Raw genomic sequence first — 12,809 nt, 5'->3', positions numbered from 1 at the left:
CAAATCTCAATATTTTCATAATATAGATCACATGTGCATTATAGTGCCAAAAGCATTCACTTATCCATTGGATCACTGAATTCAGGTGATCCAGTCACTTTCATTTTCATAGGTGTATAAAATCAAGCACCCAGGCATGCAGACTGCTTCTTCAAACATTTGCTCTGTTTGCAAATGTAATTATGGTGTTGGGTCGTTTTTCAGGAGTTGGGTTCAGCCCCTTAGTTCCAGTGAAAGGAACCCTTAATGTTTCAGCACACCAAGAGATTTTTGACAATTTCATACTCCGACTTTGTGGGAACAGTTTGGGGATGCTCCTTTCCATAACTGCGCACCAGTGTACAAAGCAAGGCCCACAGAGACACGGATGAGCAAGTTTTTGTGGGATATCAAACGGGAGATATCACATGGAACCCTACAGATTAAGAATGGGAAGTCACTCAAGTTCATATACATGAGAAGGCAGATGAGTAAATACTTTTGGCAATATAGAGTACCTTTTATGTTGACATAATGCTTAACAGCTTACTAGCTTTAGGTGGCACACTTAGTTGAATGTTATGAGAAGAAAAGCATTGTCATTAACACCAGTCAGACCAGATAATTAATCATAAACGTCCCACCTGTGGGACCTACACCTTGTGGTGAACACTGTGTGGAATGAGCATGTGCAATCACATAGACACACAGATACAGACTAATGCAATCTAGCACAAACAGAGTGAGGAACTGCTTTTCCACTGAGCTGTGGCCTCCAGCAACCCTCACCCAATCCCACATACACTATAATAACCGTCAGGACTGTTATTACACTCTATAATCACTCCCTCTGGCATAATGATGTTTTTTTTTATTTATTTGTTTTGGGGTTTTTTGTTACTATTTATTCTTTTTTGATGGGTATAGGAGGGATGCCAGTGGCACTTGTGTAACAACAGCACAGTTCATCCTTTTCAATTCTGTTAAAAAATTAACCACCCAAAAGTAGTTCTTTGAAAAAACCTTCCTGTTAGAGGAAACTTTATAATAAAGCTATTGCTATGTTATTATAACAATTAGTCAGTCGCTATCTATACAGATAAATGGCAGTTACGCTTATATATATTGAAAGATGTGGTATTAATAAATACTGCGTCACTTTCAGAAGTTTATTTTCAGTGACTACTTTTTCAGACAGACAGCAGACAGTGGGTGTGACGCGGATTGATAATGTGGGCACGGCGGATGCATATTGCCACTCCTTGCATCAGCTCTATATCGCGAACTGCTCACAACTATCGCCATTTTCCCTCCTGCGGAACAGACAACGAGCAGATATTGTTGGACACCGCGCTATTTGCCGAAATGGCAGTGTGAAATTGTGCCGCGACCCAGCAGCAGCCAGCAAAACAGTGCATCCAGCCAGTGCACTGAGTCACTTCTAATTCAGCAAAAATGTCGTAAGTATTATTTTTTAACATACCAGCTGTCGGGGACAACCGTCTGGCCTGGGAGCCGGTCTGACGAGTCTGCTGTTATGTTTATATATATATATATATATATATATATATATATATATATATATATATATATGCCATACAGTTATTTAATAGAACGCTAAACACCTTTATTTGAAACTATTAAATCAAATGACGACAAAACTGAAGTGACGCAACAGGTGTTACTGTCACGATTTGTAACATTTGACGCAGTTTTCGCAAATAAGCTCGTAACATTGTATCTGTGAAAACGCTAAACCCTCTCTCACGCTGATTAATCAAACTTGTGTTCTCATGCCGGCCTCCGAGCGCCAACGTGGCACTCAGAAAATGGTTCGTTTCCTCTTTGTGTCAAAATGGCGGCTCGCTGCAGGCGGGCTGAGAACAAAAGTGTAGCTGTTTTGTTTTTTTTGTGGGGAGGGAGACGGACTCTTTGACCTCGCTTGCTAGCAGACTTACGTCAGAGTCATAAGACTGGGAGCTGCGCGGAAACACGTGATAGATCACTGGTATTGCAGTCTTGGGGGCAGTGTTGGTAAAAATTAAAAGAATTTGACTCAGGATGATTTTGTTTATACTTGGAACTTTCTTTTCTGTAATAAATGTGAAGTGTGTGTGTGTCTAAAATGGTGTTCAGGCATTCAAAAACATTTGTTCATCTTTCTGTCTTCAGGTCCTACGTGGAAACCCTCAGCACTGCTGCATTCGACAGCATAATAGAATTCGAAGCTACCCTAGCATTGTCACGCTCCCCATTTGTGACCAACAACAGCCATTATGACCATGATGATGACCAGCTCACAGTTTGGCCAGGAAGACATGGAGGCCCTTCTCTGGGGGCCTTCCTCTCCCATGGCTGACGCCATGGACTCGCTGTTTTTCCGCCCTGACAAAGAACAACAGAAAGGAGGAGGAAGCTTGGAGGGGGATGCTGAACCTGCTTCCCCCCTCACCTCCTCGTCGCTGTCGTCTTCCTCTTCTCCTCCGCCCTTCTACTCCCCTCCTCCCTCTCCGCCGGCCCTCCTCCTCCATGGGGACAAAGTCGGGATGGAGTCTGATCTGCTCTTCCCTTTATTGGCCCACCCAGGTCAGCTGACGTGTAGCCAGGCGCTCTCAGGTGACGGCAAAGGTAACGACTTACTGTTGAGTAACACCTAAAAGTTCGGACACCTGATGTCAGAGTGTAACGAAGTATAAATTAATAGCTCATTCATGTTTTGCTTGCTCTGCCTCCACAGAGGATGCGCTCAGTGACTTGGACTGGATGGCCGAGAAGGTGGATCTTAGTGACCTTGACCTGGACTCGCTGATTGGCTCCTGCAGTCCTGCTGAAGAGTCTCACAGCTCTCCAGAAGACCTCCTGGCCTCCTTTGATTGCCCCATGGAGCTCGACTCCCTCCCCCTGCCAGCTCTCTCAACTCCTGTGCTCATGGATCCTCCCTCTGCTTCTCTTTCAAGTACACCGCCCCCTTCATCTTCCACTGTCTGTTCAGATACTGCTGTCATCACTGTGGATGATCCTGAATCCTGCATCGATGGGCAGGAGGTTCCTTCTTCTCCACTTTGTATCCCAGAGCCTCAAGAGGAGCTCGAAATCAAATCAGAGCCTACCTCCCCAGACCCTGAATCCCCCGTAGTAGAGTCTCCCTCCTCCCCTACCTTTACCCTGGACCTTGGCAGTGAAGTGGATGTGTCAGAGAGTGAGGTGAAGCCAGTGGTAGCCACTGTGGTCCCTCAGGTCCCAAAGCTTGTACTCTCACTCTCACCAACTCGCATCGTCCTCGTGCTTGCCCCGAAAAAGGAAGTCGGGATCACCACGGCCACCACGTCAAAGGTCATTTGTTGCTCCCCACCATCCTCCCCTCCAAAAACACCCTCCAGAAGCAGACCCTACCCGGAACCAAATTACAAAGCTAGTCTGCCCTCTCCTAGCACCACCAGTGTCAAGGTCAAGTCCCCACGCGGTGCAGGTGGACCTGAACGTGCAGCTGTGAGGCCTCCAAAAGACAAAAAACAGAAGAAGATGGAGCAGAACAAAACTGCTGCCACGCGCTACAGACAGAAGAAGAGAGCGGAGAAGGACGCCCTCGCTGACGAGTATGTGCTGTTGGAGAGGAAGAACCTAGAGCTGGCAGAGAAGGCCGAATCTATGGCCAGAGAGATCGAGTATCTCAAAGAACTGATGGAGGAAGTTCGAATGGCAAGGCTCAAGAAGGGTCTGAGTGCTGACCCCTAGTGGCAGGACCTAGCAGTGACTGATCATGCGTGATAGGAAGCGATGACTAGAAAGTGGGCTCAGTGGGTTTTATTTTTTTGAAAATGAATAACAGTATAGTTGAAGCTGCATCTGCACTGCATGACTTGGATGCACAAGAAAAGAAGTGTTTGTCAGATGATCACCTTTTATGTATCCAACACTGGTATTAAATATTGAATAGTCACGTAGAAGTAGAAGCAAGTAGTTGAAAATTAAGTAATCTTCTCCCAGTATAAACATATTTTATGTATGTATTTGCGTGTATTTGGACCTTGGTAACCTAGGAACTGACTTTTTAACCTTTCAACTTGTCTATATTATATCACAACCAGACTACATGTATTCTCTCAATAAAGAGTAATAAAGTGCTTAAATGAATTGTGGCAGTTTTTCTTTTTGCATGATGTTGACAAGAGAATGCTTTAACATTAACCAGATGTTGAGTAGGAACTGGTGTTGGTTTCTGAGAATTCTTTCGTTAGTGTTTAATAAGTTTGACCTGAGTCTGAAGCATGAAAGTAATGTGGATGAATACTACAAATATTATGTTATCTAACTCCAAACAAGGCTGGTCGCTATCTCAGGGTTTTCTTTGAAGCAGAACTGAAGATAATGGGGCCCGCCTGATGGTCATGTTGTCAAAACGCATGATTATTCAAGTGACAGTCATGTGAAGTTAATTCTATTTATAAGTTTATAAAAACATCTGGGTGCTGCTTTATTTCCCAGTGCATAACAACACGTTTGATTGGGCAGATTTCTCTACACTGGATACTCTTAATGATACAACCCCAAAAGATGTAATAGTATGTTCAGTCCCTCTGCAGCTCATTAAGGTGGTTCAAAAGTTTATGCTGGTCATGAAATTGAGCATATTTTTATTTGTGCCAGTGTACAGGAGAGGGGGAGAAAAAAAGTGAGAGTGCTGACTGGTGCTGACCTAGGCACAACTCGAATAATGTTACCCAACAGAAATGTGTGCATTCATCCTACGACGGGACCTAGGTGTGCGCTCTGTAATTGGCCTGGGCTCGTTTCCAGATAGCTCAGGGACTATTTACCATACCTCTCTGGACAAGCGCCAAAGTCACAGCAGTTCAGCACTAATAGGCAAAATATTCCTTACAGGCAAAAACCTTTGCTAACTTTGTGTAAATGCCCTCATTTTTCAAGAGTGAAGCAAGAATTATTAGACTCTCTTTTTGTCTGCCAATGCAAAACAGATCTGAAATTACCTTTTTTTGCATTATTTTTTGAATAATCTCCTTTCCCAGTAATGCAAATATTACTCAAGTTGAAACAAACCGTTTCAGAGCTCATTTTTATCTGCCTTCATCTTCACATGCAGTATTTTGCTTACTACACTGCCACCTAGTGATGCTATCACCACACTACCAGATCCTCTCAGAGGTAAAACAGTGAGATCTTTTGTCTTCAAAGACAGGATTTGCATTTTTATTGAAATGACAGTTAAATAATAAGACAAAAGCCAAAAATACACAACAATATATCCATATCTTTTATTATCATTGTCTCAGGATGAACAAAGTACTGATGTTGCAATCTCCACATAAAGAGGGACCACAGAAAGGGACGTCACTTTGGCTACAGTAAAGTGGTAGAACTTACACAGTGCAAAAATGCTTCACTAAGAGCCTAAAATGGTACATTATTTTACACTGTTTACTACACTTTTGATATACTGAGGTGGTTTGGGACTCGCGGGACGTCCTCGTATTAAAATGTGAAAGTCATGCGTGTCACACTTAAGTGCTGCCGGTGGCCTATGTGGCTAGATGAAGCACAGAGGTTGCTGAAGCGTTGAGAGGGAGCAGTGCTGCGGTTTCATTTACAGGCTACATCATTTGTAGAAAATTCCATTTTACAGCATGGCAGTGCTATCGGTCACATATTATGTATTTGTTTTTATTTCAGAGGGTGAATTCTATTTTATCCCTTCCTTTTTCTTCTTTTCTTTTTTTTGCAGCTGTAAAGGTAGAAGGATGTGATGTGATACCAAAGAAATCGCTTATTCAAGCAAGAAGAACGAAGTGAGGTTGCCTTCAGCTCTATAGGCACTCATTTTTCCACATGCTATGTCTTAACATGCCTCTGATGGCTGTATATATTTATATATATATGTATGTATTTTTCTTTAAACTACTGATGTTTGATAGCTCAAGGATGTAGAAAAAGTTACAAGGTATTAAGAGCCCTATGAGAGCTTGAGTGGTTCATGAGGTTATGCTGTTTCTGTAGCATGCGAAAGCTTGATGTAGCCTATAGGATACTGCCCTGCTGCTACTGCTGCAGGGTGTGCTCCTGCTGTCTCGCTTTGATGCTGAGGCACGTAGCTGAATCTGCCTTGTCAATACACGCACTGAGTGCATGACCATAAGCAGCCAAGCAGAGCTGGCCCGGGTGCTCCACGGGGATCTGAGGCTGCGCTAAGTTTCGACACAGCCTTCTTTAAACTGTCTTCCCAGCTCCTCTTGAACATGAATGCAGAGGTGTGATAAAAATGACTTGCGTTTTTTAGCTGGTTCTTAAAGACTCACTCCCTTTAAGCTCCCGGTAAACTAAAACAAACACTCGGAGAAAGCCCCAAATTTGGATTAACATGTGACTCACGTCCACATTTAAGCAATCAACATTAATCTGCGTCTCTGTGGCTGTGCCAGATTTTGCCCCTTTTTAAATTAATCCAACTCAGACTCCCTGAGCAGCAGAGACGAATGCATTTTTAACGGAGATCATTTCAGTCTCACTAATGTGAGAGGCAAGCGTTACCTCCTGTTTTTAACATCTGAAGGTTGTGCGTGCACTTCCAGCACACTTTGTCCATGTTTGGATTTGGTATTAAGTAGCTTGCTTTCACTTGAGCTTTTTTCTTTTGCTTGTAAATCCTTTCTGATTCAAACTGATTGACATCAGAGGGAACAATCTTCCAAAACTTGCTAATGACACATGTGATCCCACCCTCAAATCTGACATTGCAGTTTTTTTTGTTTTGTTTTTTTAAACGTGTAGCTTTTTTGGTTTGGATTTTGCCGTTTTTTTGCAACACGTAATACAAAGTTGATCAGTGCGGACGGAATAAAGATTTACAAAGATTAGCAGCAGCTGACTTCTGTGGACATGCTCGCAGGCTCGGGGTGTGTTTTTGAGCTCAGGTCGCTCGAAGCAGGACATCTCTCCTGCTGTTCGGCATGAGGAGCTCGTCTTAAACGTCTCACTCTCCAGACCTACTCATCTGAACCCTTTGTTGTCCCTGAAACTCTTGAGAGTTAGAGAGGGATATCTCAATGAGATTTTAGTTTTATGAGGTGATGTTCATGCCCCGTTAAAAGGCTCACAAGGAGGAAAAAGACTTTTCCGTTTAGTCTGATTGTGTCACTGTAGCTGGCATCCCCGGCAGTCGTCCTCCGGTTCGGTGTTGTCAGAGGAGTAGGAGCTCTCCTCGCTCACTGTCAAATGCAACATCATTTTATTAGTGTGCATAATTTTCATAAGCAGATCAGCTGTGTACATATGTGTTTTTCAACTGCAACACGAGACAAAAGCCACTGAACATTAGCTATCGTTGCAAAATATATAGAAAAAAAGGACTTACACCACTCTGTCTGTATGGGAAGGAAGGCCTTGTCGCCGTTCTCTCTGATCATCTCTTCAATCTTGTCCAGCAGGACCGACACACTCCTGTCTTTGCCAGGCGTCTTACTGTCCAGTACGTGGTAATAGTTCCCACAGTATTCCAACAGTCTCTGCAACTCGCGTCCGCCTCTGAGGATGTGCTCCTCAATGGGCGTGCGTCCCAGCCAGTCACCACAGCTGAACAGCACCATGGTGTGGAGGCACGCGCTGTCGCCAAACAGAGTCTCTATGTGCGCCACAAGCGTTCGCCGCTTCCTGGCGGTGAGGGACGAGACGACGGGGAGGACCAGCAGCAGGGTGTGGGGTCCGGGCCGCAGGAGGGCAGCCCCGCGCTGGGACTCCTGGCGGATTCGCTTAGGGGTTCGCCTCACCGAGAACCAGTCCCAGCCAGGTGTGTCTACAATAGTGACCCGACGACCAGACACGAGCGCCTGCCGCCTGAGGCACAGCTCTGTCTCTTGTCCTGATTCAAAGTAGCGGCGGCCCAGGATGCAGTTCCCCACAGAGCTTTTTCCAACACCCTTCCAACCCAGCAACAGCAACCTCAGTTCTAAACAGAATGACGAGGACAGGATGAGAAATAGAAGAGTAGTCAGATAAACAAAGCGGAGAGAATGAAAACACTCTGAATAAAAAGCAACGCAAGCTCAACAGGAATGAGTAAGCAATTTGCTACAACACCATTTCGTGGGGTGGGGGGGGTTGGGGGGGGGGGTTGTTTTCCCTAGGGTAGAATCGTGACACATGTGAATTCAACTCTCCTTCACCACATGACTCACTCAATTACACACCTCAGCACACACAAACGCTCATACCTCTGGGAGGTCCTCCGATCATCTGCTCCCTCTGTCGAGCGTGCTCCTCCATCCTCATCCTTTCTTCCTCCAGAGCTCTCCGGGCCTGTTCTTCCTCCAGTAAAATCAGCTCATTCACCTCAAAGTACCATCCTGCATGAAAGCACCCATAAATTATTCACCGAACTGTTGTGTGTCAGCTCTTAATACACATTAAATAAACAAGCACGAGTGAGGAGGGGGGAATATTAATGCACATTGCACATCTGGCTCTGTTACGATTATATCCAGGGTTTGAAGCCACATATAAAGCCTTTCAAGCCTTTTCATGGGAAGTCCATGTTTATTTTCAGCAACATCCCAGAATGCTGCTGGCAGAGACCGGTGTTAAATGCACCCGACTGCAGTTCTGACCACAAACATTTGTGGTATTGCGAACAAAAGGAAACTCTGAACAATAAAACGACGGCAGTTCCTTCCTCAAACATAAGCACCACAGGATACGGGTGAAATAATCTGTGCCGTCTTTTATTTGTGTCGCTGGCTTCAACATTAATATAAATTCATGAAAAAACAAAACATAAACGTGTTTCATTTCCAGCATTTGAGATGTTTCCCTACTGTTTTTAATTAAAACTAGAATTAAAACGCTTCTCATCTCATGAACTCTACATGGTCTTTACTTTAATAAATCCAGCCAAACCTTGGTTGTCAGTGATCATTTCCTCCACTTTTTCCATCAGCTCGGGTACTTGTGTGTTTTCTTCTGTTTCTTTTCGAGTGTTATCAAAGGCGTGGTACCTGCAGGGGGGAAACCAGCTTTAAAAGGAGCATGACATTCAATTTATTTAGAACTACATAACAACTGCAGCATACAGTTTCCTTTTGCCCTGAAAGAAACTTTCCACAGTTTTCAAAAATGTCAGAATTGTTGTCTTACTGACAGCGTTGCTGTTGGTTGGTGACAAAACTGAACTGAAAATCAGGAACCTTTAGATCTTGAACCTTACATTCACTATAAGCTAAGCAGTCTCTGGTGCTGCCAGTTTGATGTTTAACACCAACTAAGCAATCCAGTGTGAACAGATGCAGACGTTTTAGCATGGCACTCTTCTATGTGGAGAGTTAAAAATCCACCATGAAGTAGTGACTAATCCACCCTGAAGCTTCATACACTCAGTTTTATTGTTATTGAAGCTTGCAGCCAAAGTTGACTGAAATGATACTGCTGGAGATGTTATCAGATTTGCACAACTGTTTTTTCCATAGGCAGCATGTTCAGCGTAAATCAGGTTTGAAGCACAACATCTGCAGCCGTTTCCCTTTGGGTTATCTATCAAACTCCTGCTGCACAGTCTAAACATTGAGTATCTTTTGAGAAACCAGAGGAGACATTGGGAAAAACGGGAAGATAGCAAACTGACGTTATACCTGCTTCCACATCTCTCCACCAGCCATTGCAAGGCCTCTCCAGTGTTTGCTATGTGCTCCTCAATAAAAAACCCCTTGGGCAGCTTGTCTATCCCGGTGAACAGGACCATGGAGTACCTCCAGGTCCCTCCCCCGAGGGCGCCGAGCTGCTCCTCCGCAGCCCTCCGCTCAGTCTCGGTGAAGGGCTGGGTGACCGACACCACCAGAAGGATAGCGTGCGGTCCCGGAGGGCAGAGAATGGCCCCCATGCACGGGCCCTCGCTGTCCAGACTCGGCGGCGGGCGGCGTGGGCTGTCTGACTCGGCCCCCGCGTTGTCGTTGTTGTCAGCTTCGGCGTCGTCGGCTGGGTCGGCCGGGATGGCCCACGGCGGGGTGTCGACCACGGTGACACGGCGGCCGTAGATCTCAGTGTGGCCCACGTTGCTGTGTGTAGTCTCTGTCCCACCATCAAAGACTTCATCTCCCAGGATGGTGTTGGCAGTGGAGGTCTTACCGGACCGTGGACCCCCGAGGAGCAGCAATCTGCGCTCTGGGGGATGGCGGGCCCGGGGGTCTCCTGTTGTAACACAGTGACATCAGAACACTGCTTCTCTACTGAATTTGAGCACTCAAAGCGCTTTCTTACAACCCACTCACACACACAAGTGCTTTTTTTTTTTTTTTTATAATTGGACATTCTCTCACACACACACACACACACACACACACACACACACACACACACACACACACAGGTCGTTTCATATGTAAAAGTGAATTTTGCCAAACTGCTTAAAATACTTTTGTAAATTACCTTTTTTTTTTCTTAAAGAAATCTACCAGATCATGTGTAATTTTCATTGCAATATTAATCGCATTTAAATTAAAAGGGGATGGCAGTGAAACTTCTGGCGCTGTGATGCCTCTCTCGCGTTCTCGGGAAGTCCGAACTCCCGTGTGAACTTACGAAATACAGACTATCAAGTAAGGACTAGCGTACTCGATTATTGAGAAACAGCCATAATCTGATGGATGCATCAGAGGCAACTCGGGGTTCAGCATCTTGTCCAAAGGTGAAGGAGCCAGGGATCAAACCTAGGTAGAGGTATATACTTTTAACATTCTGTCTGAATAGATTTTGGATCTTAATTTGTTTAAACCCACTATTGAGTCTTCCTACTGTGTTTTGGAGATTGCTGCACCTCTGCATCCTTCACACTGCAATGCAATTCTACATTCCCCCCTTCTTTCCTGGCCTCCCTCCTTCCATTCCCTCTCTGCTCTCATCTTATCTGAGAAGCTTGCTACCTTATATCTCATCTCTTTCCCTGGCTCCTCGTTCATTCGCGTCTCTGTCCCGCTTTGGCTGATCTCCCAGCATCCCTCATCTTTTTATCTGTCCTCAGATTTCAGAAAAACAGAGGCAGACACACCACTCTGTCATGTGAACGAAAACATGACGCACTCTGAGTTTTGATTCTTCTTTTTTTCAAAGGCATCAGAGAAGTATTTGAATATCCAGAAGATGCTCAGAGTGATGCGTGCTCCATGAGGAGGTGGTGGTGGAGGAGAGTATGAGATGCAGTGAGAAGTTTATTGATTAATGATGCTCACTGACTTTCCATGTATGCCACCAATCACAGAAGTTGACACGAGCAACAGTTTCCACCTCCAGCCGACGTTTGAGAAAGGATGCTGCTGTTAAAGTAAAGGTGATGATGTCGAGCTCGCTGTGAGGTGTCTGGCAAAATATTAAAAAGCCACTTACCGGTGTCAGAGGCAGAGGACACAGCAGCCATCTTGTGTGTAGAACCTCTGGCTTCCTCCTCCTCAGCCCCCCTCCTCCGTCTCCGTCTCACCTCCACGGTGCCTTCCTTTTTCGTGCCTCTTCAGAAAGCCACGGATGCGGAGCTCAAATGCTTCCCTGCTCTTGCTTTCACTCTAACCCTCATTCTGCTGCAGTGTAGTCACTCTATCTTCAGTTTCCTGCCCCTGCCTCTCTTCATTTCCTCATACTTAAACCTCTCCCTTCCTTCTTTTTTGTAATCTGTTTTCTTTCACACCCCCTTCACCTCACCGTGGCTCTTCCTAGTCTTTTTCTTTATGGATACATACATAGATATATCCCCTCCGCTCCCAGTCCTCCTCCCCTTCCAGTACTCCTTTCTTTTGTCTTCTTTATCTGTCCGAGCTGAGGGAAAAGATTGTGCAATGCAGGAGACTGGAAGCCAAATCCACCCCTTCAGCAGCTGCTCCAATAAGATGTCTGTTCATTTTTTTGAGAGAAAACAGAGGAAGCTGTGCCTCCCACTCGCTTGTATCAGACGGCAGCAGCAGCAGCAGCAGCAGCAGTGTGGCACTGTATGCAGACTGCAGTCAGGTGGACAGACGGAAAGATGGATAGACAGAGAGAGAGAGTCAGTACTTTGTGCTCGGCTTACAGCTGGATGTGCTCCCCAGATGTTGCATCATGCATGAACACAGCTATTCATAATATATATGACGCCTCTAGACATGAGAGTATTGTGCGAGGCAGGAAGGGGGATTTATGCTGCATGAATACATTTAAATGTGATACAAGAAACGGCTTACATAATAAGTAAGAGCTTCTATAAATAGCAGATGACTGTAAGACGCTGTCCGATCGCTTTGGAGTCAAATCTTCGCCTCCTTAGAGTGGATACTGCCTGAAGAATACGACACGTTTAGCAGAAAAGTCATCCTGAATGTCTGAGCTCATCCTTGGCTCCTTACCAGTTGAATTATGTCCGCTATATGGGGAGGTACGTTCAGGGAACCTAGGGAAATCACGGAAGTCAGAAGGTTAAAAAAAGAAGAAGCAACATTTGCTGTGTAGATTTTAAAGACGTGGGTGACAGTGCTAATATGACTCCAAACTCTTCGCTGACGTACTCGTGTTTATTGCAGCGATCATAACACGTTTTAAACGTTTTGTTGACGTATTTTCATGTATCGAGGCAAAGTTAGCGCTTCGACGTCCCAGCGTTTTTGAAGTCTGTACAGTCACGTCACACATTAATTAAAAAAGGACACCTTCCACTTGACCACGTGATCCTACCAGAAGTCGGCTATTTAAAGGATGGTGATGTTCAAAGCATGAGATTAAAAGTGAACAGAGGACATTCAGACCCTGTTTTTTTTTAAACAAACAAACAAAAAACAATTATTATAATGTGGAGAGAAGGATTTATCTCC

The 12,809-nt window shown here is 44.9% G+C and overlaps 2 protein-coding genes across 2 annotated transcripts; one reads left to right on the top strand and one right to left on the bottom strand.

Moving 5' to 3' along the window:
• The first annotated feature begins 1,253 nt into the window (after positions 1–1,253).
• Positions 1,254–4,113, top strand: atf4b (activating transcription factor 4b). Its single transcript, XM_085270653.1, has 3 exons — positions 1,254–1,439; positions 2,152–2,607; positions 2,717–4,113. Exons 2-3 carry the CDS (start codon positions 2,256–2,258, stop codon positions 3,712–3,714), a joined length of 1,350 nt encoding a protein of 449 aa, XP_085126779.1. The 5' UTR covers positions 1,254–1,439; positions 2,152–2,255; the 3' UTR covers positions 3,715–4,113.
• A 1,118-nt stretch (positions 4,114–5,231) lies between these two features.
• Positions 5,232–12,321, bottom strand: LOC146575788 (GTPase IMAP family member 8). Its single transcript, XM_085270650.1, has 7 exons — positions 12,186–12,321; positions 11,362–11,963; positions 9,615–10,170; positions 8,887–8,984; positions 8,205–8,336; positions 7,349–7,939; positions 5,232–7,202 (listed from the first exon to the last, which is right to left on the bottom strand). Exons 2-7 carry the CDS (start codon positions 11,390–11,392, stop codon positions 7,129–7,131), a joined length of 1,482 nt encoding a protein of 493 aa, XP_085126776.1. The 5' UTR covers positions 11,393–11,963; positions 12,186–12,321; the 3' UTR covers positions 5,232–7,128.
• Between the last annotated feature and the right edge of the window lie 488 nt (positions 12,322–12,809).

This window comes from Mchenga conophoros, linkage group LG4, assembly GCF_057382185.1.
Source record: "Mchenga conophoros isolate Kocher_MC1m ecotype Shallow Benthic linkage group LG4, M_conophoros_male_GT1.1, whole genome shotgun sequence".
NCBI classification, from domain to species: Eukaryota; Metazoa; Chordata; class Actinopteri; order Cichliformes; family Cichlidae; genus Mchenga; species Mchenga conophoros.
This window is presented reverse-complemented; position numbering and strand designations above follow the sequence as displayed.

Coding starts and splice junctions, on each gene's coding strand:
- atf4b (XM_085270653.1), top strand. CDS start 2,256: ATGACCATGATGATGACCAGCTCACAGTTTGGCCAGGAAGACATGGAG. Junction 2,608..2,716: donor GCTCTCAGGTGACGGCAAAG/GTAACGACTTAC, acceptor CTGCCTCCACAG/AGGATGCGCTCAGTGACTTG.
- LOC146575788 (XM_085270650.1), bottom strand. CDS start 11,392: ATGGCTGCTGTGTCCTCTGCCTCTGACACCG. Junction 8,985..9,614: donor GTGGAGAGATGTGGAAGCAG/GTATAACGTCAG, acceptor TCCCCCCTGCAG/GTACCACGCCTTTGATAACA. Junction 8,337..8,886: donor AATGATCACTGACAACCAAG/GTTTGGCTGGAT, acceptor GCTTTCATGCAG/GATGGTACTTTGAGGTGAAT.